Raw genomic sequence first — 25,289 nt, forward strand, 5'->3', positions numbered from 1 at the left:
CAAATGATCCTCAAAGGATGGAGTCAATGTGCGTTCACAGCTTCCCTTCTCATATAAATCCATCCCTCCCCTCTCTCTCTCTCTTCCCTTGTTCCACTCCTTCCTTTCCAACTCAGCCTTCTTTGTCTCTATCTCTCTCTCTCTCTCTCTCTCCTCCTTTGCCTCTTCCTTCTCCCATCTCAAGCTGCAGATCACACGGAAGCCCCACTGGTTGTGCTGGTATGGGCAGGTCTCCATGCTGTGAGAAGGCACACACCAACAAAGGAGCATGGACCAAGGAGGAAGACCAGAAGCTCATCTCCTACATCAAAGCCCATGGCGAAGGTTGCTGGAGATCACTCCCAAAAGCTGCAGGTCCTCCTCTCGAGCATCCCATCCTGTGCTGCCACCCAGCTTTTGCTTATGCTTCCGTGCTTGTTTGTACAGGCTTGCTTCGGTGCGGGAAGAGCTGCAGGCTCAGGTGGATCAACTACCTCCGGCCCGACCTCAAGCGCGGCAACTTCACAGAGGAGGAAGATGAACTCATCATCAAGCTCCATGGCCTGCTCGGAAACAAGTGCGTCGCCTTCTTTGGCTTCACCGGTCGATGACAGACCTACGTACACAACAGCTGCTGCTTCTTGTTCGCATGCGTGTAACGTTGATTCGTCGTTGCAGGTGGTCGCTGATAGCGGGGAGATTACCGGGGAGGACGGACAACGAGATCAAGAACTACTGGAACACCCACATCAAGCGGAAGCTCCTCAGCCGAGGCATCGACCCCCAGACGCACGGCCCGATCAACGGCGGCGCCACCGCTGCCTTCGCCGCCCCTCACCCATCCGAGACCGCCGTCCCGAAAGCGTCAGCGACCGACTCCTGCGACGAGACCAACAGCAGCGGAGGCAGCCAGGACGACGACCCGGACGGCTACCTCGACCTCGACCTCGCCCTCTCCATCAGTCTCCCCCACCGGTCCCCCAAGCGCTCCCGACCTTCGGAGCCTCTAACATCCGCCGCAACAAGCAGCAGCCCTCAGGCCATTTGTTTGTGTTGCCATCTGGGTTTCCAGAGCGGCGAAGCTTGTAGCTGCCACACCACCCAAAACCCGCCGCATGTACTGAGGGTAATCAGACGCCTGGAAGAAGCTCAACACTAGTTGAGGTTGCATTGTAACTCTGTGATGATACCTTCCCACGGTGTGGAAGTATGTTTTGAGTTACTTTGAACTGCTGAATCAGTGTGCAGTCTCTGTTAAAGCTAAATGTGTTGTTAGGTGCCAAACAAAAGGAGGCCAATGGTGATAAGAAATGTGTGAAACGCAGCAAGGAATGGTGTTGGGGGCACATCAGCTGAGGCCTTTGTCACCTATACAAGTGTGGCGAACATGTGATGTGCTGTGCGTGGTAGGTTAACCTCATCTGCCATTAATGAGTGGGAAGCGCAAGGGATGGCTTGTGGGGTTTGGTTGGTTAGAGGATGAATGGAGTGTCTCTTGTGCAGTGTGGTGTGGCAGTTGGTAGGATATTAACACTCCACTCTTTCTTTTTGATGTATCCATACATATCTTCATGTTAGAACTGAACACACACACTTGCATGCCAACACAAACTTGCAGATAGGGCTTTTAGATTTCCCTGTAAAAATGCCAAGAATCATATCAGGAAAGGTAGCAGTTGGTAGGCTAATAAATACAGTAGCAAATTAAGTTGTTGGACTACAGTGTCAGGTAACTTGTCAGATCTCTTTGGTCAAACTCTGCTCCTCTTCCTCTTCTTCTTCTTCTTCTTCTTCTTCTTCTTCTCTCTCTCTCCATCTATATATATTTATATATCCAAAAGTTGACAGCTCATTGGATGCCAGTTTATTCTACTCTAATTAATGCCACCAGTCCTTGGGAGAAGAAAAAACATATGGGTTAGTACTGGTTAGATATGTGTCAGTAATGTCAATAATCAACTTCACATGCAACAGTACTTAGTTCCTGAAAGCATCTATTGATTAACTATAGTATCCACTTGTCGGCCATGGTACTAAGCTCCAATTATCGAGTAGCTTTCATGCCACAGCACACATTTAATTCTAGCAGCTGGTGGTACTATTGCACTTCACTTGAGGAACTGTCGTTGAATCGATCAGCGGAAAGAATGTAGAACAGAAAAAAAATGAGGAAAAAGAAGATGAATCCACGTATCAGAAGCTATTATACCACAAATCATGCATGCAACCATTGTGCTGTGGTGGTTTGGTTCACTGATCTGAGTTCCTAATTCCGGCCTGTATTCCCATGCTCGATTCATCTTCTTCTTTCTACTGTATTCCATGAAGTTGCCACTGTCGCAGTATTTCCATGTTCTAAATGTGGTCCTCCTCAGGTTCGAGTTATGAACCATAAAGCTTGCTGTCCTCTGTCTCAAATAGCGATGTGCGAGACGGTGTTGCAGGTGTTAACCTCATACTTCCTCGAGGTCAAGAGGGGGTGGTTTATTGCAGACCAAGCTTCCATGTTGCATTGGTCCGGCGGAGAGGAGAGGGCCCTACACACTTGCATGCAGCAGCTGTAGCTTCTAAAGTCCTCTACGATGAGGAAGAAAGAGAGAGAGAGAGAGAGAGAGAGAGAGAGGAAAAACATCTTTACAAGGGAAAGAAATGGTTTCGAGATTCCTCTCTTGCTTATCCTGAGTGACAATGGAAGGCCTCATGCCGAGCACTGGGACACCTTCCGAAAGCATCAAGCGTACAATGTGTCCACCACTGGCATGACCTTTAGGCGTGAAAAGGCTATTCCCCTTTGACCATCCCACATATGGGTGGAAGATATCGATTCCACAAAATCTACCATGCATTATCCAAGACCTAAAAAATTGGTAATAATGAAAGAATCTCCCATGTTCCTCCTGACCTTTACTCAGCACCTCAGCCCCATGCATCCAAGGATAGTGCAGCAGAGGCCCCATGCAAAGGGGGATTCTGATGCACTGGTTCTGGTTGGAAGGCACAGCCAAGCCTCTCGGTTCTCTGCTACCAACTTGGACAGGAAGAGAAGAGAGAGAGAGAGAGAGAAGCTGGACATATGCAGAAAGAGGCATTGGACTGGTAGTTGGTGGTTGGTAGCCAAATGACATCACCCAAAGACACAACCACCACTGCCTGTGTTCCATTGAATTCAGGGTTGTGCCTGTGATGTCTTTTGCTTCCCTCATGTCCTTCCTTTTTCTGGGGATCTTTAACCTTTGAATCAGTGGATGGCTGTTGGGAAAAGTGTAGGGCTTAGATTCTAGAAGGGCCAACCCCACCCAACCCTGTTGGTGTTGATGGGTTTGGCTTTATTAGGCTGGAAGCTATCTCCATCAAGGCACCAACAGCTAGAGATATTTTATCCATGCCCTCAAGTAATCAAACACCATGCCCTTTCTAGAGCTCCATGGAGATCTAATTTACACTGAACACTGCTTGTTCTGACATCATACTTATCATGGTTCATATTCCTTGGAGTTTACCAGCCTCTTCACTTGTTTTCATTGAACATTATGACTTGCTATTGTTATATGTGTGTATATATATATTATCTTCTATGTTTAATACTAGTATATGGTGCTGGGACTAAACTCTGGTTTCTTGCCCACCTTCTTCTACCCACCAGCTTGCCCTGCTCCTTATGTGCTTATTGCTTGCTGCTTTATCTCGGCTTTAACACCTGAATCTTCTTGAGAGATCATCTGTGAATAGGAAAAGATACAAGTGCAGCGATTCCGGTGATGGTTGGAAGGAGTAAATGCATATGGTGAGCGAAAGGGAAAGAGGGTGGATTGATGTGCCATGGTTGATGGCCATTCCTGACACACCTCGAGGGAACACTACTTGTTCATTTGTCCTCCACAACATGCTGCACCAACTTGGCTTCTACTTGTACGGTGGAAAACCTTGATCGTAGCCAGGCATCACAGACTTGTCGAATTGAGAATTGATGACAGATGGAGGTAGAAAGAAGAAGGAAAATTAGGCAAAGCCTGCCTCACAGCAACTGCCAAGATTTCACCAGTGCATCACTGATGAAGTGGCACAGAGGCAACCAAGAAAAATTTGGTGAATGGAAACTTCCAGTGATGTTCATCATCACATCAACAAAACTCCAAACAGGACAGGAGGAGACGAGTTTCCCTTGTTCTCTTGTATTCATGGTTCTTACTTACCAGTGAAACTTTCCTTAGATGTGCAATCTGTTTAGTATTTTGGGCAGAACATTTTAGAGTTCTTGTTGTGGATTCCTTTTCTATTCTCAGCTTATTTTACCATAGAGAGTTTTGTGGATGCTTGAAGTCACCTCTAAACTCAGAAGACTTTGTGGGGATCAATCAAATAGTTCATCAGCATGAATCAAACCATGACAATTCAGTCTCACAAACAAAGCAGAATTGCCAACCAGTTAATATGGCAACTGCAAATGCTTCCGTATACAATTAATAAGCATCATAAATCTAGAAGATGATCCTTCAAACAGAAGACATCAAGCATCCAATGTAGGTCATAGTTTATCTAGAATGGTGTCTCACCTGTAATTCTTCCAACACAGGATTCAATAGCCCAATATTTGTCTTCCTAGAAAAGAAAACATGTTCTCTTAATCATCACTGAAACATTAAGCCTTCTTCCTTCTCTATGTTCAGTGTGCTCAATAGTTTCACATTCAGCTATGATGTGCCATCTTTGTTTGCAATGCACTTCATCCCTAAGCACTCCACTATCCAGTTTACATCTTGATTTCAATGTGTCAAACTGAATAATTGACTCATCGTTTTCAATGACACTGGAAATGGACAAAGTAAGGGCTGTGCTAATTCTACACTCCAGCTTAGATGAGAAACTCCAATTGATTCAACAGAGACATGCAGAGCCCACTGAATCCTTTGTGAAACTTCTGCATCAGACAGTAAATGCAAGGTTCAGAGCTCATGTTCAGTTGATGTTTGCTTACACAAGCATGTAAATAGAACAGGCTCCGAACTGCATCATGTAATGATCAGATCAGCAACTCTGCAGTCCAAACAACAATCCTTGTTATAACATAACAAGAAACCGAATGAAAAGGGACCAGGCAACCCAAGGAAGAAATCTACAATGAGTCTTCTCAATATAAACAAAGAAATAAGAAGCTACACCGAATCAACGGAACGATAGTCGATCAAGAGATTCACCTTCGATATGGCCAAACAGCAGAGCTAAAGGGATGAACTTGGCCGTGCTTGGAGATGATGACTTGAGATAAGTGGAAGCCCACGGCCCGGCTTTCAGTAGCTCCAGATGCTGGGCAAGCGGCAAAGGACCGGTTCGGCCCAAAGTAGTGTGGAAAAGAACCGAACCCGAGTCAGGCCGTCATTAATTTCAATTCGACTCAAATTGGAAAGGGCTTTGTACGAAATATGAAGCCTTTTATCTTGCACGTTTATGTGAAGTCTAGTGGGAAGAAAACCGGACCGGAGTTGACTCCGGTTCGGCTCAAATTTTTCTGTAGATTTTCAATAAGACTTGAGATGGACTTTATATGAAAATTTTTAAGATGTGAGGGACTAATGTGGAAATGAAGCTTTCTATTGTCCACGTTCGCAATATATTGTCGTCTCCCTCTCCCAATTATAACGTCTTGTAATAGTATTACGCAACCCGAAGCACATGGCCGAGGTGAGCCAGAGCAAGGCAGCTGCGGTGGCGGCGACCGAGGAGGTCATGGTCGGGAAGGTGGCGCTGACGCCGACGGACGAGGTGGTTAAGCAACTGGATGTGGTACCTGCTCCGGAGGTTGTGAAAGGGCCAAAGAAGGTGGCATTACTGTCGGCACTGGCCGCCGAGGCGGCCGCTGAGGCGGAGGAGAAGCGGGCATGTGGCGCGGAGAAGGAGGCCGCGGAGAAGGCTGCCTCCGTCTTCCAGGCCATCTCCTTCAAGGAGGAGAGCAGCCTCGTTGCTGACCTCGAGGACCACGAGAAGAAGGCCCTCGATGAGATGAAGCAACTCGTACGGGCCGCCCTCGCCAGCCGCGAGTTCTCTTCCGCTCCGCCTCCACCAGCTGCCCCATTGGCCAAGGAGGCAAAGCTCGAGGAGCCGCCCGCATCTACCCTTGTGGAAGCGCCGCCGAAGCCCGCGACCGAGACGCCGGCTCCACCGAGCAGGCAGGCGGAGGCCGACGAGGCCCCGGAACAGCAATCGGCGGCGGATAAGAATACCGTCACGGCGAACGAGGATGGGGCCAAGACGCTGGAAGCCATAGAGGAAACCGTGGTCTCCGTCGCCGCCACTCCTCCACCCGAGGAGGCCATGACTCCAGTGGCTGCTGAGGAGGAAGCGGAGAAGACCGATGCCGCCGCCGCGGCGTCGGCCGCGAAGGAGGTCCTCATCTGGGGCATCCCACTTCTGGTCGACGAGAGGAGCGACACTGTGCTCATCAAGTTCCTCCGTGCGAGGGACTTCAAGGCGAAGGAAGCCATGGCCATGCTAAAGAACGCCGTGCTCTGGAGGGAGGAGTTCGGCATCGAGGCCCTCCTATCGGAGGACCTCGGCGTCCCGGAGCTGGAAAGGGCGGTGTTCATGCACGGCGCCGACAGAGCCGGCCACCCCGTGTGCTACAACGTCTACGGGGAACTCCAAAGCAAGGAGCTCTACGCGCTGGCTTTCGCTGACGAGAAGAAGAAGAAGCGGTTCTTGAGGTGGAGGATCCAGTTCCTGGAGAAGGGCATCCGGAATCTGCTGGACTTCACTCCAGGCGGAATCTCGACGATGGTGCAGGTCGCTGATCTCAAGAACTCGACCGGCCCGGCCAAGGAACTCCGCCATGCCTTCGCTCTGCTCCAAGATAACTACCCGGAGTTCGTCGCCAAGCAGGTAGCTGGAGTTCCTTCTTCTTCTTCCATTGTTTCCAAAGAATTCTTAGTTGAACAAAGTGGTGGATTGAATCTTCTTTTCACCAAAATTGCATTTTGATGAATGGATCGAATAAAAAAGATGCAAAGAAATTTGATCTGTGGAGCTGAATTGGTCTCTGCATGCCTATATTTTCGTCTATTCAATAATTGTTTGAATGCTGACACATTCTGTGTTGCCATCGTTAGATATTCATCAATGTTCCATGGTGGTATTTGGCCTTCAATCGGATGATGAGCCCCTTCTTCACGCAGAGGACCAGGAGCAAGTTCGTCTTCGCAAGGCCCTCAAACACAGCCGAGACGCTCTCCAAGTTAGCAGCATCTGTCAATATTGTCTTCTGCCTTCACCTTGCTCCACCATAGTTTGGTTGTCCTGATGCACAATCGATTCATCTCATCAGATACATTGCTCCCGAGCAAGTCCCGGTTCGATATGGCGGCCTGAGCAAGGAGAATGACCCAGACTTCACCTCTTCTGATGCTGTTACAGAGATCACCATCAAGCCCTCAATGAGGCAAGCCATAGAGATTCAGGTTACTGAGGTAGGGAACTCTTCTTCCACTTCTGAACCAGTAGCAATTGCATGCATTTTGGAACGTAATGCTGTCTCTGCAGAAATGTCTTCTCGTTTGGGAGCTGCGAGTTCTTGGCTGGGAAGTGACGTACGGCGCCGAGTTCGTGCCAAGGTCGGAGAACGGATACACGGTGATCGTGCAGAAGGAGAGGAAGTTGGTCGCCGCCGATGAGCCAGTCCTCAAAGGCAGCTTCAAGATCGGAGAGGCAGGCAAAATTGTTCTGACAGTCCATAACTCTGGCTCCAAAAGGAAGAAGCTTCTCTACAGGTACAAGATCAAGAGCTCAGCTGAATCCACCTGAGCTTCCTGGTGAACTGCAACTGAAGAGCTCGAAGAAAGGAAATGGCTGTGAAGGATTAGCAACTAATCCTTCTCATGGGTTCAATGATGTTAGCTCATACAAAACTTCATCTTTAACTTTGCCGGTCCATGTTTTGCCCACTCTGGAGATTATGTGCAAGGAGGAGTTCTCATGCTGCTAATCCAGCAAATTATCTTCAAAGCATATGGTTACACTGTTGAAGGCAAATCTTTGTCTAATATGTAGTGTCAGCATTACATTGTACTTGGAAATATTTGAACTGCTGGTCTCCTCAATCATATAACTTGAAGTATTCTACTTGTTTGATGTTTTCAGTACTGTCTGCAAGTTTGGCCCATCCAATTTAGATACAAAGGTTTGAAATCCACAATAAATATTGCATATCTTCAATGTAATGAAGATAGTAAATTGTAGTGCTCCCAAATGAATTGGGAACAGGGAAGTGCTTTTCATGGGGAAGGAAAGATACAAAGGTTCTGATGCATAGGGAATCTGAACACCCTCTCTATCTCTAATTTGCAGGTGAATCCTATGCTAACTTGTCAGGATTACATGTAGTTTAATAGGTGGTGGTGAGGAAAAAGGAGTTGATAGTTTTGATGCACACCACAGTGATCCTCTGCACATAGTGAATTGACAAAGAGAGCTCTCTGTCCCAGAATGTTCACTGCATTGACTCCAGGGAGAGCAGACAACCATGTGTACAGAGTGCATCAATCATCTATCACACAGTTAGACCATCTAACACACACACACACAAGAGAGAGAGAGAGAGAGAGAAGAAACTGTGGCAATCAGTCATTGGGAAGATTTGCCAAAGCAAAAACATTGGTTCCTTTTGAGTGGCAAAAGAAAGAGACTGAAATCCTTCAGATAACAGTGCCTCTTTCCCTCCATAGTTTAAACTTTGCTTTTGCTTTCTTTCTCAGAGGACCCTAAGTTCTGCATTCATGACAAAGAAGATTAAACTTATGTAGAATTAAGGCATACTGCTTAATCAACCCAAATTGTAGTCTATTATGTGTGGCATTAAAGATGTAACCAATTGTTGGTGGTCCTGAGTCTTGTATGAGACCATTTCCTGCTTTAATTGAAGGTGCAGAAGAAAAGGCCATGTTTTGCAGGACATCCTAATTCACTCTTTGGATAGTTTTCTGAACCTTTTGTTCTTTGTGCTAGATTTAGAAAAGTATCAGTGACATCCTCTCTTGTCATGCTCAGAATGACCATGCCATATTGTCTTCATCTCAGAAAACAATCTTATGATCCTTGCTGTCTGTGAATTTGTTGGTTGGGACTTGGGACTTACTGCACTAACATTTAAGGAGATAAAAATCCTTTGCATGTTATGAGATCTCCTCCACATTTCTTGCCCTTGCTGATGTTGCATTAGTATTTCCACTGAACCTCCTCAAAAATTCCATCTACAATTTAGCAGCTAATGTGCTGTTGTTTATAACCCAACTGGGAGCCAGAGATGTTCTAAAAGGAAAGAAAGAAAGCCAGAGTCTTGCTTTTGGCAGTTCAAAGTCTCAATCTATCCTCCTTTGAAGAAAGCATCAAAAAGAGGAGAAAAAATAAAGACAAATTATGTTCCGAAGGAAAACTGCTGAAGGAGAATGATGAATTCCATTTTATCTGCAACCTTCAAGTTTTTTACTCAGTGGACAACAATCTTTGCTTCTCTGTTCACCCATGTGCATGTGTGATCTCCTGAAACCCTAGCCTGCATCATCCCTTTTTCTGCAAGGAACATAGCCTGCACCAAGCTATCAAAGGTCCTAGGCCTCTCAACACAAAAAGTAGCAGATCAAACCAGTGACAAATTCCTTGTCACAAGCATCTTCTGATCACCATCAGCTTACCACTGAGCTTCAAGTTCTCTTGTAGCCTAGGTTTGGGTGCCATGAGAGCAGCCTTATAACGAAGGCATGGAGAGACATCACAGAGTCACAGTAAAGGAGATCTCCAAGCTCCCATTAGTGCCCATCATTCTGCTATCTTTTCTGTCTTTGAATGAAGCTGACTGCTCTTCGAGAGGGTTTGCTTTCGGACATCAACATGGCCCCACCGGCCAGACTCAACGTCGATCCAACAGGAAGAAGACAGGGGAGAGGCCTGAGAGGGGCAACCCAACACCATCATCAAACAAGGAAAAGGGCAGAAAGGAAAAGAAGAGACGGGGCTGTTGATGGTGGCCACGCCCAAGGCTTGCTGTCCTCGCCAAGGGTTGGCTTTATGCGGGGAATCTGACTGCTTCCTGCCCTTTGAACTGGTCATTGGTGGCCGAAGGCAGCAAAGGCATGTGCTTGCTGCTTCGTCCTGCGAACACAGAGACCAAGTGGTGGGTGCCATTATTGGCATCATTTGAGCTTGGAAAGATCTGCAAGATCATCTTCTTCTTCTTCTTCTTGCTGTAATCTATTTGATCTAAATTAATATATAGATCAAGGTTGATCGTACTTGGGCCATCAACCAGGCTTTGGATGTCTGCAGGCCGGCAGTCTAATACATACTCCATGGATCATCCTATCTGTAAGATTCGTAAACTCATATTGTGAGGACCTGATCGTAAATTGATATCTATAAAAAAGAAAACGATAGTATTCACACGCGTTGAGATGTTATTCGCCTTGCGCAGGATCTGTACAAAATATCTTGCAGCCGATCCCATCGTATAATGGCGCAACGGAGCGGAATACAAGTCCACCGATGCGATACGAGCAAAGGGCATACGAGGACCGAAAACGGTGGTGACCGGTCGGTCCTGGTGACGCCAGCATCGATTCCGGCCAATAATCCCGTCCAGGTTCACTCCCTCTTTCCTCGGCGTTCTCGCCTCCGCCACCGGCCGCTGCTCGTCTCTCCTCCCCCTTTCTATTGTTCCGTCTCGTCTCCTCGTCGCCTTTTCTTCCGGTTAGGGTTTCTTCTACTTGCGCCCTCTCTCTCATTCTCTCTGTCCGCCGTCGATGGGAGCTCGCCGCTATTTTCGTCTCAGGTCCTGTCGTTGTTCGTTGCTGATGCTCCTGTTACTTCGATCTTTATATCAGAGTTCTTGTTCTTGCTTCTAATCTTTGATGCGAGAGCTTCGCCATGGACAACCTTTCGCTGGGATCGATGACGCTCCCTTGCCTCCACCACTTCCCCACGCCCGTATCGCTGGCGACCCGATCCCCGTTGAGCTCGATTCCGGTCTCCGCGACCCTTCACGCATCCTTCCGTCCCTCCGCCTATTTTTCTGCATCTCCTCGACCAGCAGCTGGAATTCACCCGCGACGGGTTCGCGAGGACGAATTTTTTGGGGACTCGAATCGTCCTCATGGTGATCCCCTGAACCTGACGGCCAAGGTTTTGTGGGGATTATGTTTGACTTAGGCTTATTGCGGATTAAGTGTGGGGCTATCTTGACGTGTGACATCGCTCACATTGGTCGTATTGTGGCTGCCAAGGTTCAAATCCTCTCTTTTATTCAGCAATGCTTTTGCTTCATTTTGTTCTTTGAGTGATTTATACTGTTCCTTTCAATTTTGATTTAGTGAGAATATGAACTACCCATGATTAAAATTATAACTGAAACGGGCTAGTGAGAAAATTGCTGACCTCAGTAAGAAGACTGAGAGACTCTCACACACAACAGCCATCTTGAAAGATAATGCTGTTGTCCGATCCCTTTCTTTGGTAAAGTTGCCTATTGCCTCTTTTGACTCCGAATTGAAGTTAAATTTAGATCATGTATAAAGCATATACTTAAACTAGTGTTTCCTTAATATCCCAAGGGATTATAGCCTGATGTAAGAGAGTTGCCTTTCGTTTTTAGGTTTGGTGTAAGGGTGTCTTCGCTTGGAATTGTATGTTTCATTTTGAATTGCTTGGCTAAATTCTACTTCTGGAGCTGTATTTTTCTGGTTTTGTACATTGATTTATATCAATTTTTATGCCCATTAGTTGTTGTTGTGCTTCATGGCTTCTATTTAATCTTTTTCTTTAAATCTATATCATATCTACCTTCTGCATCACTTAATTCCAAAATTATGATTATAGCATTGGAGTTCAGTGGATGTTCCCAAACTATAGACAAAGGGATTGGAAACTTGTGGGATTGGACATAAACTTTTTTTTTTCTTTGCAAAAAAAAGGGGTATTGGAAACTTTTGGGACTTGACTTTTTTCCTTTGGTAAGTGCTGATGTTGGGCCAGTGGTGGGTATTGAATTCTTTAATGGAAGTTAAACGTCATGACTGGGAGGTTCCGTTTCTTCGTTGGATTATCTCATTGCTAACTGATTACCTTTATTGTCTCTAAAAGGAAGACAGAAATTTTATTTTTATATTTCAGTATTGAAAGTTGAACCCCAGTCTACCTGGGCTGCTGGTTTGCAAATATGAATCATGATGTTATTTTTATATTGGAAATACATTGGTGATAATAAATCTCCAAAATGAGCTGCTTATTGCTAATATCATTTATTGTAAACTGTTCAAATTTATCCTTTTGAATTGCATATCATGGGCTTCTTTAAACATTATTTAGTAAGGATTTTTAGTTTAGATTCACTGGAGCATGTGTCAACGGTGGACAGATACTTGTCCCCTAGTTTTGAAATGATGTGTTGTTAGGGAAATACTTAGTAAATGTTTGAGAGGCTGATAGATATGATGATAATACGTTTGTACACTGAAAAAGAAATTTTCATCAAGGAAAACATGATAAGAGAAATCACATCTGAAGACATTAATATTTTCGGACATTGGAGAGAAATTGGAATGAAGATTTTGGAGGTCCAAAGCTCTATGGTTAGATGAGAGCAATTTAAATCCATGCTTGTTACTGACTTTAAAAAAATGCTCTTATATGTGCATACTTTAACATGCATTTCATAGAAAATAACTACTATTTTCATAATAATTTAATATTAGATGAAATTGGTACACAAAAAAAAATGGTGAAATGGTTCTCACGTCTTCCAATCCTCTCTCGGGAATTAGGATCTTTCCCCCCTCAAAGTAGGATCCTTCATCTTTTTGGCAATGGTAGATCTTTGAGATTAGAAAACTCAAAATCCTACTTTACTTTATCCTGTCAATTGAATCAAATAAACCTTGACCGTCATGAAAAACAGTAGTCCAGACTCCAAAAAGTTAAGGAAATACTGTTTGTTCCCTCTTGCTTAGTCACCAAGGTTTTAGGACTGACTGACTTAAAACAGATTATGAATCTTCAAGATTGAGTTTGTAGAAAATGTATTTGAACCAGGATTAGATGCTCTTTTCATTTGGAAAATATGTCTGGGGTTCAATCATAGAGTTTTTACTGGACAATAATTGTTTTTTCCCTCGTTCAGTGTGCAAAATTTAAAACTGTAACACATGGTGCACATCACCAAATGGTTTTTTCTGTAGCCAACTTGTCCTACCATCAGTTATAGCGAAAAAAAGAAAAATCATTTTTTTTTTCCTTCTGCAGTCTCTTGTTTCTAATCCACTTCTTTTTTTTCTCTCTTCTTGCCCAAGATATTTTCTAGAACAAGATATGCACATCATGCATAATTTTTATTTTTCTGTATTACGAAGATCTTGTTGCACTATTAGTCATACCAGAATCTGCACTTTCTTCTATTATCTCTTCTGTCTTGTTCATTCAATTTTTTCAATGTTAATATTCGAGATATTTAAGATAGCGACTAATGATCTTGTCTCCTTTTCTTTTCCTTTTCAGATAAGGGAAAATCACATTGAAGTCTAATTAACCATCGCACAGATTGTTGAGGAAAGCACAGAGTACCGATGAGGAAGCAGAAAAACCTCTCTCTCTCTCTCTCTCTATATATATATATATATATATATCTTATCACTTTGTTCAAGTGAAAGAAAGCAACGGCTGTTATTGTACTCATGTTGAGCGGACTGTGGAGAACTTTCAGTAGTGGTCGTGGAATCTGAAATCCTCCTGCAGATGTGATGTGAAGCCTAAAAAGAACCATACTTGAAAAGCTAGATAGAGAAACCCACCATGACCTCTGCCCTCAAGCATTTGTTGGACTATCAATTATCAGAGTTTCCACTTTGAAACTACCTGTAGGGCCTTCATGGAGGTCACTTTAACTCACTTTCATCACTTAATCCTCCATCCCTTTTTCACTTTTCTTTTTGCAGATATGGGCTGCAGAAGGAGACAATTATATCAGAACTTTTGCTGGAGGAGAATGTTCTATTTCTGCAGGAGGACCAAAATGGTTCTGTTTTGAGTTATAAACTTGAACAGGTCTTTATATTCGAAACTTTACCATTACATGAACAATAGACTCTCTTTCTAGATGGCCAATGAACACCACCATTACATGAAGGAAAGCAATTATCTAGAACAGAGAGTCCTTGAACAGGTGGGCCTCCATCAAGACAAGTGTTAATTAGCCAAAATTTATTCTTGTTTTTTTTTTCAGTGGACGTTTCTTCTTTTAACATATGTTGATCCATATTCTGAATCTCTAGTAATGAAATCCTGGCACTGGTAAATGAAAAGTCCTAACAGATAAAAATGATGTCGCATCTTTTTTCTTTTCAGCAACTTGCAGTATTAGATGGCTGTGAGAATGATGCTTGTGGATCTCCATGGCACATTTGAGCTTGCTCTCCAAGTGCCCTCCATGCTAAAATCATTTCTTGGAGAGAAACCCTGAGCATAATCTCAAGAAAGAAAAGGAAAGGTAAGCACAAATCTTTTTCTTCTCAATCACTAGATGTTTCTCCATGGACACACAAATCAAACCATCATCATCTTAGTGTCTTAATGGCTGCCAAATCTGATTCAAGAATCACCATCTCATCCAACCAGGTTTCAACCTAGATGTTTTCCCTGTTCTCCCATAGGGAACCTTATTCGGTGAAACTCCAAGTAAGATATCTTTAATGAAAGTCATTTTCAAAATCTTTTTTTTGCCTATATGTCACTTAATTGCAGTGAGCTTGAATTTATTGCGTTAGGTATTTATTACTGTTGGCATCCGTGGGGAAATGAAAGCCGGACACAATCGACAGATTGAAGTGTGAATTAGAGATATTGGTTTTGGTTCATATCTATCATTGATTGTATTGGTCTCAATCATCATATTGATTTCTTTCGCTGCATTCATTATAAGAATATCTACTCAAAAATAACAAGTGCAGCAACTCAAAAATTGATTTGCCATTTGATTGTCCAATGATCGACGCAGGTACATAATTTTAGGCAATAAAGAAGAGGAGATAGAGTTGGGTACGTCGGCCAAATTGAATGTGAGAGTTACATTCAGAAAACATTATGTAATGATGCAGATATATCACCCCCCTGAATGAGAGAAGAATGCAAGACAAAAAGAGGCTGGCCACCCAGCTACGAGTGGCCCGGGAATTATCCCACCATCACCGAAAAATGCACTCAGATGGTTCATCTGTGCCAGAACCACAACATTGTCGTCATCCTTCGCCCTCCATTATTTGTGCCAGGCTTGTGTGACTCGATCCTGCTTCTCTCCTCCTGATGCTTTCATGACAACAAAAATATGGCAGGCAGCCCGTGCCAAGACTCCGGTACGGCCATGAAGGCTCACAACTCCATGACGAACGGCTGCAGGAAGCACGGCGATGAGAGCAGCTCCGAGTCCCTTAGCCTCAGCAGCCTCTCCAAGCTCGTTCTTCCTCCCCTCGGCATGTCAAGCTGCAGCCAGAACCCGAACGGCTCGCGATGGAGAATCTTCTTGCCCATGGACTCGAGATACAGGTTAGAACTACGCGCAGAGCTCCATGGCGACGAATTCTCTCTTTCGCTGACGAACGAAAGCTCCAAGATGTTGTCTTGCAGGTGCTGGGAAGCGTTCATGGTGGCGCTGGTAGCGTACTCTGCATGGGTGTATCCGTTCGAGATCGCGTTCATGCACGCTGCGCCGAAGGGTGGGCTGTTCCTCACCGACAACGTCATCGACGCCTTCTTCGCGGCCGACATCGTTCTCACGTTCTTCGTGGCTTACATCGATTCCAGGACGCAGGTTCTTGTTTGTGACCCCAGGAAGATTGCCACCAGGTCTGTTCTTCGCCCACTCATCTATGCCCTCTTACACCTTTGCTCATCACCTTCAAACAAAATTTATATAACCATTAGTTCTTCTCTAAATGATCCAAAATTAGCACTTAAATCATCTAAAGTTCCATATATCACCACTTACAGAAATAAAAAGAGAGTTCCCATGACTAGGTACGGAATTTGAGACCTTAACAGGCTTAGTGTGAGTGTCTCTGTGCTTTGTCTCGAACAAGCAAACAAACCTCAGGCAATCTGTCACATAGGTTCTCGAACTCTTGATTTGAAGGCAACTACGAGAAAAATCATTCTTCCGGGTTGCGGACTTTTCATTGTGACCACAAGAAAAATAGTAGAAGGGGGTACCCAGGAAAACAAATGGGTTCTGGTGGCAGTCTTGTAGCACCTACTTCATCAAAACCTGAGCTGCGTGGGCTTCTTCTGGAGGACTCGTTTCATCTTGGCGCTGTCAGAATCACGCAGGTTCCACTCAGATTGCTTGGACTCCACTCCCTCAGGCTCAGGAAAGCCATGATTTTTCTTTTTTTTGTTTGCATGCTAATTGCTACACTAACTCTACCAACCACTTGGGTTCACAAGAGAAGGGCACCTACACTTTTCATTGTGTCACCAACATAAGGGGGCCACCATAGTGTATTATTGGCTGATACCTGGCCATCACAAGCAGGTTTTCTTGGTAAGCTTGAGATAACCACCACAACTAGTGCTGTCATTTTGGTAAGCTTGAGATAACACTGCAGATTTAGCTCTCATGAAAGGAAAAGTGAAAAAAAATAAGATATTGTTAGACTTTTTATTCTATCACCAACATGAGGAGCCCACCAGGGTATCAACACATCAAGTAGCAAATCAAGACTTGAGTAGATTCTAGAGAATTGTATAAAAAATGATAAGAGTGCTGCTGTAGCTCCTTGTTGTGGAGTACGGTTTCAAGTTGGCTGTAGTTCATCAAATCTAGAAGGTCGGTTAAGTAGAAAGGAATGCTAATACCTGACCATGACAAGCAGGTTGTCTTGGTAAGCTTGCTTTCACTAGAACTTGAGATAACCACCACCCTACCACATGTAGTGCTGTCATTTTGTTCAATTCTTGATTTCGGCTTAATCACTGTAGCGATGCACGATCAGCACCAACTCTTGCACAAATATACTTCAAGCTTTCAAGTTTTTATAGATCTCATGAAAGGAAAAAAGAAAACAAGATATTGTCAGATGTTATTCTATCACCAACATGAGGGGCCCACCAGATTGTTACCTGGCCATCACAAACTGATTGTCTTGTTAAGCTTGCTTCACCAGTACTTGAGATAACTACCACATCTAGTGCTGTCAATTTGTTCATTCTTTGATTTCAGCTTATTCTTGTAGCACTGCACAATCAACACTAGCACTTAGCACAAAGACTTAAGCTTTCAAGTGCTTTATAGATCTTATGAAAGGAAAAAAAAAAAAAAGAAGATAATGTCAGGCTTTTTAATGTAACTGACCCGACTGAGGTATCCCAGCCCACAGACTGACCCCACCAATAATGGTAGAAAAACTTATCGACTTGTGGTTGTAAAAAAATGTACAAAATTTGCGACCATAAGGATCCTGCAATGCCTCTACCACTGTCTTCCATTCTGTCATTTTATGACATGGGGGTTGCTCTTGTACAACCTTATGCTAAAATCAAACTGATACATGTGATATGCCAGCTCATGATGTACCATGAACTTGTCTCCAGTCATCAATCATCAACATCACTAACTTGAATTCTGATTACAGGTATGCTGTAGTTACAAAACAAGACAATTCTTCAGATGAAACTCAAGTAAAATGATATGGCCAGAGCATAATTGAGTGATCTCCAACAGTTGTTCTGTGGGTAAAATCCTTTACCATGCAAATATATATATATATATATAAAGCATCCAGCAAAGTTGGCAAATATTACAGAAGCTTAATACCTTTTTGGATGTAAAAAGGTTAATTTCCAGAATATTTTTGATTCACTGGGCCAACATGCAATAAGTGAATCTCTGCGCATAGGTATCCAAGTTAACCTGGATATATATGCACAGATAGGTTACCTGTCAAGTGAATCTCTGATTCCGTCTGATGAAATCTAGGAAATGGCTGTCACATACCGAGTCAATTAACTTATGGACACGAAAGATAGTCAATATCTGTTACAAATTATGGCCCAAAACTGAAAAAAAAAAAAGAAGATAGAGATACTTGTATGTCACTGTTCTTATTTAAACAATTATTGCAAGAATAAGTGACGGAGTAAAGAGTTGTTCAGCCCTTAGTTCCCAATCAATCACATTTTACCACCATTAAGTCTTCTTGTACATTATCCTTGTTTGAATAAAAAACAGTTTCAGTAATAGGTTCCTTCGGTTAACATACAAAGAATGACCATCTAAATTATAACTTGTTCTGTCTCTGCAACTCTGAAATATTTGCTTAACCACAAATCTGTCTCTGCAACTAACTTGTTCTACCAAAAGTCAGCTACTCATTATTGAATAAGTTAAAAAAGGGATAAAAAACAGAGGGAGGGAGTGACAGAGAGTTAAGTGTTTTCTGTTATCTAAACAAGGCCATGGCTTCTAAATTTTACCCAAAGATCTAAAGTGGTGAAGACAAATATTGCACTTGCAAGTTCTCTTCTTTGCTTCAGTGACTGTCTTAATTAAATTTGATAGATCCTCAGTAAAATCTCCACAATTATGTTTGACAGGTTGAATGCTGCAGAAATTTCTTCTCCATGAAACTCCATCAATAACTATATGTTTAATTCAGTTAAGCTTTATTGCATACACTCATATTACTCCCCTAAGAAGGTTAACACTTTAAGTTGTTATTCTACTTACAGCTTTGAGTTCTGTAGGCTATCAGATAATGTTGTAGTACATCTAACCAATATCATGGTAGGTAATAGTTAATTGCTAATGCATATATAATTCTAGACTTGGTATGAAATACTAATCTTATCTTGAGACTAACCTATAGGTAGAATCTGACAAGCAGACATTGATGACCAAATAAGTAGGTCGTGTGACCCACAATTTCATAATCATACAACAAAAGGTGATACTAACCATACTGATCAAATGGCGGTAAAACTTGAACATTTTACACCAATGCACCATCAAAAAGATGGTATCAAGAACACTATATTAACAGTAATGATTTACTGCATATTGGTTGTATTGCAATTTCATAGTTATTCACTAAATAACCTTCCTCAGATACTTGTCAACATGGTTCATCATGGATTTGACATCAACACTTCCATTTGAGGGTCTTGGCTACTTGATCACTGGAAGAGTCAAGGCAGGAGTCTCTTACAGCTTGTTGGGCACATTAAGACTCTGGCGTCTCAGGAAGGTCAAACAATTCTTCACAAGGTAGCAACTAAACTGAATCATGGAGAAAAATATATGGAAGTCTGAAAGTTTTTAATTTTCTTCATGGGCTAGTGCAGGCTAGAAAAAGATATCAGGTTCAGCTATTTCTGCATTAGATGCGTTAGACTCCTATTTGTAAGTAGATCTGACTCCAATTTCTTCTGCTAATGATCTATTGCATCCCATCAAAGACTTAAAATAGTGATATTAGATGATGCAATATTAATCTGCTAAAATATAACTGTAGCAAACCAGGCTAATCAAATGGGTCTGGCATGCAAGTTAAACGATAAGCAATTAAATGCTTGATTGGAAACGTAAAAGAAACTTCCAACATGGTTGATGCAGGTTACCTTTTTCTTAGTCCACTGTGCTGGATGCCTCTACTACTTGCTGGCTGATCGGTATCCACATCAAGGGAAGACTTGGATTGGTGCTGCAGTGCCAAACTTCAGGGAAGCTAACTTGTGGATGCGTTACATAGCCTCCATCTACTGGTCTATATCCACAATGACAACAGTTGGTTATGGCGATCTTCATGCTGTGAACACAAGAGAAATGATCTTTAATATTTTCTATATGCTCTGTAACCTAGGCCTCACTGCATACTTGATTGGAAATATGACCAATCTGGTTGTTGAAGGAACACGACGCACAATGGAATTCGTAAGGATTCACCAATCCTTTTTTTTCTTTTGTATAGTTGCATCAGTCTTTTCATACATAAACTCCTGATTGATGCAAATTATAAGATCATAAAACACGTAATAGCTTTACAACTTTAAACTCATTTGTGTCTGGAATTTATTGCAGAGGAATAGCATACAAGTTGCATCTAACTTTGTATGCAGAAACCACTTACCACCACATCTGAAAGAACAGATATTGGCTTATATGTGTCTTAGATTTAAAGCAGAGACCTTAAACCAACAACATCTGATGGACCAATTACCAAAAGCACTATGCAAAAGCATCTGTCAGCATCTCTTCCTGCCGACTGTCAAGGAGGCTTACCTCTTTAAAGGTGTCTCGAGGGAAACACTCTTACTGTTGGTAAACTTAGCAATCTCTGGTTCAAATTCAACTCTATGTCCACCAGCACCAGAGAAAATGCACTACGTGAATATTTGACTCACATTCTTTGTGATTTCTGGATCAGGTAACTAAGATGAAAGTCGAGTACATTCCACCCAGAGAGGATGTCATCATGCAAAATGAAGCCCCAGAAGATGTATACATTGTTGTATCAGGTGAAGTTGAAATCATATATTCTGATAATGAGATGGAACAAGTTGTAGGGAAGTTTAGCACAGGAGATATATTTGGAGAATTTACTGCACTCAGCGAAAGGCCTCAAAGCTTTATATTCCGCACCAGAACATTGTCTCAGCTGTTAAAGTTCAAGCAGAGCACCCTGAAAGAAGTTCTGCATGCAAAACAAAAGGATGGTATAATTATCATGAAGAACTTTCTTAAGGTAATAGTTTAAGTGTTTTCACAGTTACAAGTTGTAGAATGAGTACATATTAGAAATCTTTCAATAATTACAAATCGGTAGAAAATAACAAGAACATTTCATAATTTAAAGCATCAAACAGAATTCAAGGACATCAGCATCGATAATCTGATAGGGGAGAATGGAGAATTTGAAGAAACTAACAAACCGTGCAATCTACTCACAGTAGCTGCTACAGGAAATAGTTGCTTCCTTGACAAACTCCTCAAAGCAGGAATGGATCCTGATATTGGTGACTCCAAAGGAAGAACTCCATTGGTAAAATTTCCTTCTCTCTACAAATATTGCTGCATTTGCATATCAACAGTTTGTTTGGTTCTTTTCTGTATTTCACATCAAACGGATGTTGGTGCTAATGAGAAACATATGCAGTCCCTGGAAAAGAAAAGATCAAAACATAATCTGCAGAAGAGAATGCTACAACTTATGAATTGGTGAAGACATCAATTGACCATTGTCCTAGGGATCTAAAATTTGTTTGGCTACCAAGATGTGGAAACAACTTCATCTTTAACCTGAAAACTGCTATGATAAACTAACACAAGAAAAGGGTTTCTTAAGTGCAACTCTTATATCATGAATCATGACGGGCATGATCGTATATATGCATTTATACTTTTAGAAGAAATGCAATGCATTGTTTCATAACGATTGTTACTTTATTGTGCATTTAGCATATAGCAGCATCAAAAGGATACGAGGATTGTGTTTTGGTTCTAATCAACCATGCCTGCAACATCAATATACAAGGTATGCAGCTTAGGCTTCAGAATATTTCACATATCTTCTATCATTCATACAAAATTGAGGAGATATACTGATTTTAGTTCAAAAATGTCAGACATGGATGGAAATACTCCATTATGGGATGCTATCACAGGAAAACACCATAACATTTTCAATATCTTGCACCGGTGTGCATGTGTTTCCAATCCCTATACCAGTGCCGATCTTCTATGTCTTGCGTCTAAAAGAAATGACCTTTCGACTATGAGAGAGCTGTTAAACCATGGTTTAAACATAGATTCCGAGAACCATGAAGGACTGACAGCATTGCAGATAGCAAGTGCTGAAAATCATGAAGAAATGGTTACATTCCTGGTCATGAATGGGGCGAGCATAGTGAAATCAAATCCAAATGGGAGCATAGAAAGGAGGATGAAAAAAGAAATATTAGAAGAAATGATCCAGCAAAGAGATGTTGGATATCCAACTATGGCATTAGAACCTTATGGAGCGTTTAAGAAAACAGAAGTACTTAGAGAGCAAGATAATTCCCTGAAATTGGAAGCAAATGAACATCGACCAAGGATTAGTGTATTCAACGGCCATCCACTGCTCAGAAACAGCCATTCAGAAACTGGAAAGCTAATAAGTTTACCAAGCACCATGGAAGAGCTCAGAACAATTATTGGTATGCACAAATCTGACTTGTCATTTATATGTAAGCAGAAATCACCCACCTAGTTCAAACATCCTTACAAGAGAAACTACAGGATTTAGATCAATATATTTTAGCAGCTAAAATACCTGCTTATTCAAAACAGATTTCTTGTTTCTTATTTATTTATCATTTTTCATCATTGACAGGCAAGAAGTTTGAAGTCGATGCAAGATACAAAATATTGACAAATGAAGATGCTGCTGAGGTAGACTCCATTGATGTTCTGAGAGATAATGATAAAATTTTTATCGTTGGGGAGGATGAACTTCTTAAGCTTGATATCAAATGCTAAAAGATATGATTATGGTTTGTAGTTTGTACCAAAATTTGTGCTAAGGTATTTAGGAGTCCAGGAGTGATTCTAGAGATCTTGTATGAGCAATAGTGTACATTTCCCAAGTAGGCGGCATTGTTGACAATATTTCTATGGTTGTCTGTATAAGATAAAAGTGTGATATCCTTCAGATTACATTTATGGGCTTTGAGCATTAGCAACACATTGAATTATCAATATATTGGTAGCTGAGTGAATTATCAAGTAGTCAGCCATACATTTGAATAATGTTCTAGCAAGATATTAACCTCTTGATTGCCTCATATTTTTCAGCTTCATATGTGATTTCTCTGAAGTACTTCATATGTGATTATTAATGTAAAGGTAATTACCACAAACTCTCCATAGTCTGTTTTATTCTCTGATTTCTGAACCCATGGACCATCAGATGTTTCTGATTACTCTGTTAAGTTCAGTTCTTAAATTTTTTTGTCAGTGTCATTTCATATAAAAGCCTAAGCCAGTTGATGAGACAAGATGATATTGATTTGTATTATCAACCCTCCTAGCAGATTGACTTAGACCTACCATGTGTGTGTGTGTGTGTATCTCTGAGGCATTGCTAAAAAGAAAGAAAAGAGACTGCCAGGATATAAGGGCAGAGACAATGTACTCCAGAAACTGGGGGGAAATGCCTGACGAGAGCAAACCCAATGAATCTTCCCTAAATTCCTGAGGACTAGAGAATAAATTCACTAACTTTGATCGATTCTTGCACCGAAGAACCCATAATTGCAACTTGTTTTTCGTAAATTATGGAACATCCGGATAAAAAGACGACCTTGAAGCGGGACTGGGCTCATGGAATCGGAGAAGAGGCGGCGGCCCGTTTCGTGGTTTCGGGCGTCTTCCGAGGGCCAGAGATGCCTCGCACCAGTGGTCTTCCGCCCCAGGAATCAAGCCATCAGTCTATCGGCATAAAGATCTAGGGTTTCGAGGCTTTCGACCCGCCGAAGAGGAAAGACATGGCGAGAAGGGGCGAACAAAGAACACGGAAGCATACCTCTACACGCTACCGCCACCGACCTCCGCCTTGCTGCCGGCAGCCGAACGGCCACTCACCGTCGCGTCGGCCGCCGGCCCGACCGCTGCTGGAGATATACCGTCGCCGAATCGAAGCGGTTCCTCTCCAGAAGCCACGAGTCTCGATCCACAGACTCCCCGCATCGGAACCCTCCGTTGATGTGGGACCCACATTTAGGGTCGAACTCCAGCATCAGATGGAGACCAGCGTGAAACGTAAGCTGGATGGGATCCAAATCCCCGTTTCTAGCTGTGCATATAAATACATAACAAAATAAATATATTATCATCTCTCTTTCTTTTATTAAACTAATTTCACATATTAGCAATATACAATTCTTTGCATCTCAAGTAAACAAGAAAAGAAGTGTTTATTTCTACTTAAATCATATCATAAGCAAGTATTTAGCCCTCATCAATATCTAATAACTACCCTTACCACTTCATAAATAATTGTATTTATCAAAATAAAATCTCTCTATGCTATAATGTGATTCAACATTTAAGTCTCTTCTTCTTGAATTCTACATGTCATTGCTAACAATGCCAATCTATATATATATATATATATATATATATATATATATATATACTCTTACAATAATTTTTTTGAATAAATAGTTTCTTTTTTCTTCTGATTAGAAAAACAATGTAAATCTCGCACCATCACCGACATATATAAAGATCAATATCATCACCTGCTTCAAGCTTTGTTGATGATGTTAGAACAAGGATGGAACCCAGCGGTTGGAGTAGAGATCATGCACCCTCGTTGTCATTCTTATTCTGGTTGTCGAAGGTAGATGAGTTTTTGGTTTTGTTGCATGTGAAACGCATTCCTCTCTCTCTCTCTCTCTCTCTCTTCTCACCTCACATGATCCTTGGCAGCTTGTGTTCTTGAGCTATACATTACACGGCAGCCTTCACCATCTACCGCTCCATGAGATGAAAGGACTGTCTTGATGGGATGCCTTTGTCTTCTCCCCCTCTCTCTCATCCCTTCGCTAGCCTCGGGTAGATGCGCAGGGTTCACAGGCACAGGTCCATCAAACAATCCGCCATCTCATCCCTTCGTTAGCCTCAGGTAGATGCGCAGGGTTCACAGGCACAGTTCCATCACACAATCGACCCTCGGCAGCTCCGTGTACAGCGAGCACGGCATGAATGGGTCACAAGAGCGTACTGTTGTCCACAGGCCTCGTGAGAGAAGCAACAGGGAACGAGAAGCCATTCGAGACGTCACATGGAGGAGCGCTGCCAAATGGAATCGTACAGTCGAAGGCATCGACGCGTGTTGGCCATGGAAGCGCAGCCCTCAGCGTCGTTCTCTCGCGCTCTTGCGGCCCTGCAAACCTCCATCATGCGTAGGCCACACATACTGATGATTACTGCAGTACTATATTCTCACTGAAGCAGAGGCGTGTGGGCTTCGTGTTCATGCACGGTGAGTGCAGTAACCTAAATGAAAGATCTTGTATTATATCCATCTGACGATTCAATGTGGCTAAGCTGTCATCAACTCATGAATCCAAAAGGAGATTTTGTCCGGAAAGCAACACATGACCCAACAATGCAGTCTTCGATCGATGTCCTTTTCCGGCTCCAGCTACCCTTCCTGCTTCCCATGGAAGGATGCCGACCCTGCTGCATCATGCGCACTGTTAGTGCAAGATGGTAGACGGCAGCGAATCTTTATCTAGTGATCCATCAC

General features: G+C 42.6%; 3 protein-coding genes and 1 long non-coding RNA gene across 15 annotated transcripts; 3 read left to right on the top strand and 1 right to left on the bottom strand.

Annotated features, from left to right (window-relative positions):
* The first annotated feature begins 71 nt into the window (after window positions 1-71).
* On the top strand, window positions 72-1,216 carry LOC103987193 (myb-related protein 308). Its single transcript, XM_009405420.3, has 3 exons — window positions 72-354; window positions 427-556; window positions 658-1,216. The coding sequence occupies exons 1-3, from the start codon at window positions 222-224 to the stop codon at window positions 1,136-1,138; spliced, it is 744 nt and encodes a 247-aa protein (XP_009403695.2). The 5' UTR covers window positions 72-221; the 3' UTR covers window positions 1,139-1,216.
* A 4,418-nt stretch (window positions 1,217-5,634) lies between these two features.
* Window positions 5,635-8,090, top strand: LOC135614494 (patellin-3-like). Its single transcript, XM_065111912.1, has 4 exons — window positions 5,635-6,852; window positions 7,080-7,204; window positions 7,295-7,436; window positions 7,510-8,090. The coding sequence occupies exons 1-4, from the start codon at window positions 5,650-5,652 to the stop codon at window positions 7,768-7,770; spliced, it is 1,731 nt and encodes a 576-aa protein (XP_064967984.1). The 5' UTR covers window positions 5,635-5,649; the 3' UTR covers window positions 7,771-8,090.
* Window positions 8,091-14,958: 6,868 nt separating this feature from the next.
* On the bottom strand, window positions 14,959-25,257 carry LOC103987197 (uncharacterized). Of its 9 annotated transcripts, none has more exons than XR_010487566.1 (8): window positions 24,277-25,257; window positions 23,559-23,828; window positions 20,926-21,152; window positions 19,615-20,687; window positions 17,351-17,635; window positions 17,119-17,233; window positions 15,989-17,039; window positions 14,959-15,896 (listed from the first exon to the last, which is right to left on the bottom strand). It is a non-coding gene; the product is annotated as an uncharacterized LOC103987197 (long non-coding RNA). The 9 variants fall into 9 exon arrangements; XR_010487568.1 differs by having other exon boundaries at window positions 15,989-16,514; window positions 16,855-17,233; XR_010487569.1 differs by adding an exon at window positions 23,337-23,436 and having other exon boundaries at window positions 15,989-17,233; window positions 20,926-21,100.
* LOC135582313 (potassium channel AKT2-like) lies at window positions 15,329-22,718 on the top strand. 4 transcript variants are annotated; one of them, XM_065111916.1, is made up of 11 exons: window positions 15,329-15,546; window positions 15,628-15,846; window positions 19,103-19,261; window positions 19,339-19,396; window positions 19,610-19,927; window positions 20,075-20,314; window positions 20,421-20,738; window positions 20,850-21,035; window positions 21,452-21,527; window positions 21,619-22,191; window positions 22,368-22,718. In XM_065111916.1, exons 1-11 carry the CDS (start codon window positions 15,329-15,331, stop codon window positions 22,511-22,513), a joined length of 2,511 nt encoding a protein of 836 aa, XP_064967988.1. In that variant the 3' UTR covers window positions 22,514-22,718. The 4 variants fall into 4 exon arrangements, with proteins under 4 accessions (XP_064967988.1, XP_064967986.1, XP_064967989.1 ...); XM_065111917.1 differs by having other exon boundaries at window positions 15,407-15,546; window positions 15,614-15,846; XM_065111918.1 differs by lacking the exon at window positions 15,329-15,546 and adding an exon at window positions 17,631-17,730 and having other exon boundaries at window positions 15,707-15,846.
* Window positions 25,258-25,289: the final 32 nt, after the last annotated feature.

Source organism: Musa acuminata, chromosome BXJ2-6 (genome assembly GCF_036884655.1).
Source record: "Musa acuminata AAA Group cultivar baxijiao chromosome BXJ2-6, Cavendish_Baxijiao_AAA, whole genome shotgun sequence".
Classification (NCBI taxonomy): domain Eukaryota; kingdom Viridiplantae; phylum Streptophyta; class Magnoliopsida; order Zingiberales; family Musaceae; genus Musa; species Musa acuminata.

What these genes read in the sequence shown, in the direction of transcription:
- LOC103987193 (XM_009405420.3), top strand. Translation starts at nt 222, where the DNA reads ATGGGCAGGTCTCCATGCTGTGAGAAGGCACACACCAACAAAGGAGCA. An exon ending in ATCACTCCCAAAAGCTGCAG is followed by an intron (nt 355 to 426) that starts GTCCTCCTCTCG and finishes TTGTTTGTACAG; the next exon opens with GCTTGCTTCGGTGCGGGAAG. An exon ending in CATGGCCTGCTCGGAAACAA is followed by an intron (nt 557 to 657) that starts GTGCGTCGCCTT and finishes TCGTCGTTGCAG; the next exon opens with GTGGTCGCTGATAGCGGGGA.
- LOC135614494 (XM_065111912.1), top strand. Translation starts at nt 5,650, where the DNA reads ATGGCCGAGGTGAGCCAGAGCAAGGCAGCTGCGGTGGCGGCGACCGAG. An exon ending in CGGAGTTCGTCGCCAAGCAG is followed by an intron (nt 6,853 to 7,079) that starts GTAGCTGGAGTT and finishes TGCCATCGTTAG; the next exon opens with ATATTCATCAATGTTCCATG. An exon ending in TAGAGATTCAGGTTACTGAG is followed by an intron (nt 7,437 to 7,509) that starts GTAGGGAACTCT and finishes CTGTCTCTGCAG; the next exon opens with AAATGTCTTCTCGTTTGGGA.
- LOC135582313 (XM_065111914.1), top strand. Translation starts at nt 15,329, where the DNA reads ATGGCAGGCAGCCCGTGCCAAGACTCCGGTACGGCCATGAAGGCTCAC. An exon ending in GATGCGTTAGACTCCTATTT is followed by an intron (nt 19,397 to 19,609) that starts GTAAGTAGATCT and finishes TGGTTGATGCAG; the next exon opens with GTTACCTTTTTCTTAGTCCA. An exon ending in TCATGAAGAACTTTCTTAAG is followed by an intron (nt 20,739 to 20,849) that starts GTAATAGTTTAA and finishes CATAATTTAAAG; the next exon opens with CATCAAACAGAATTCAAGGA.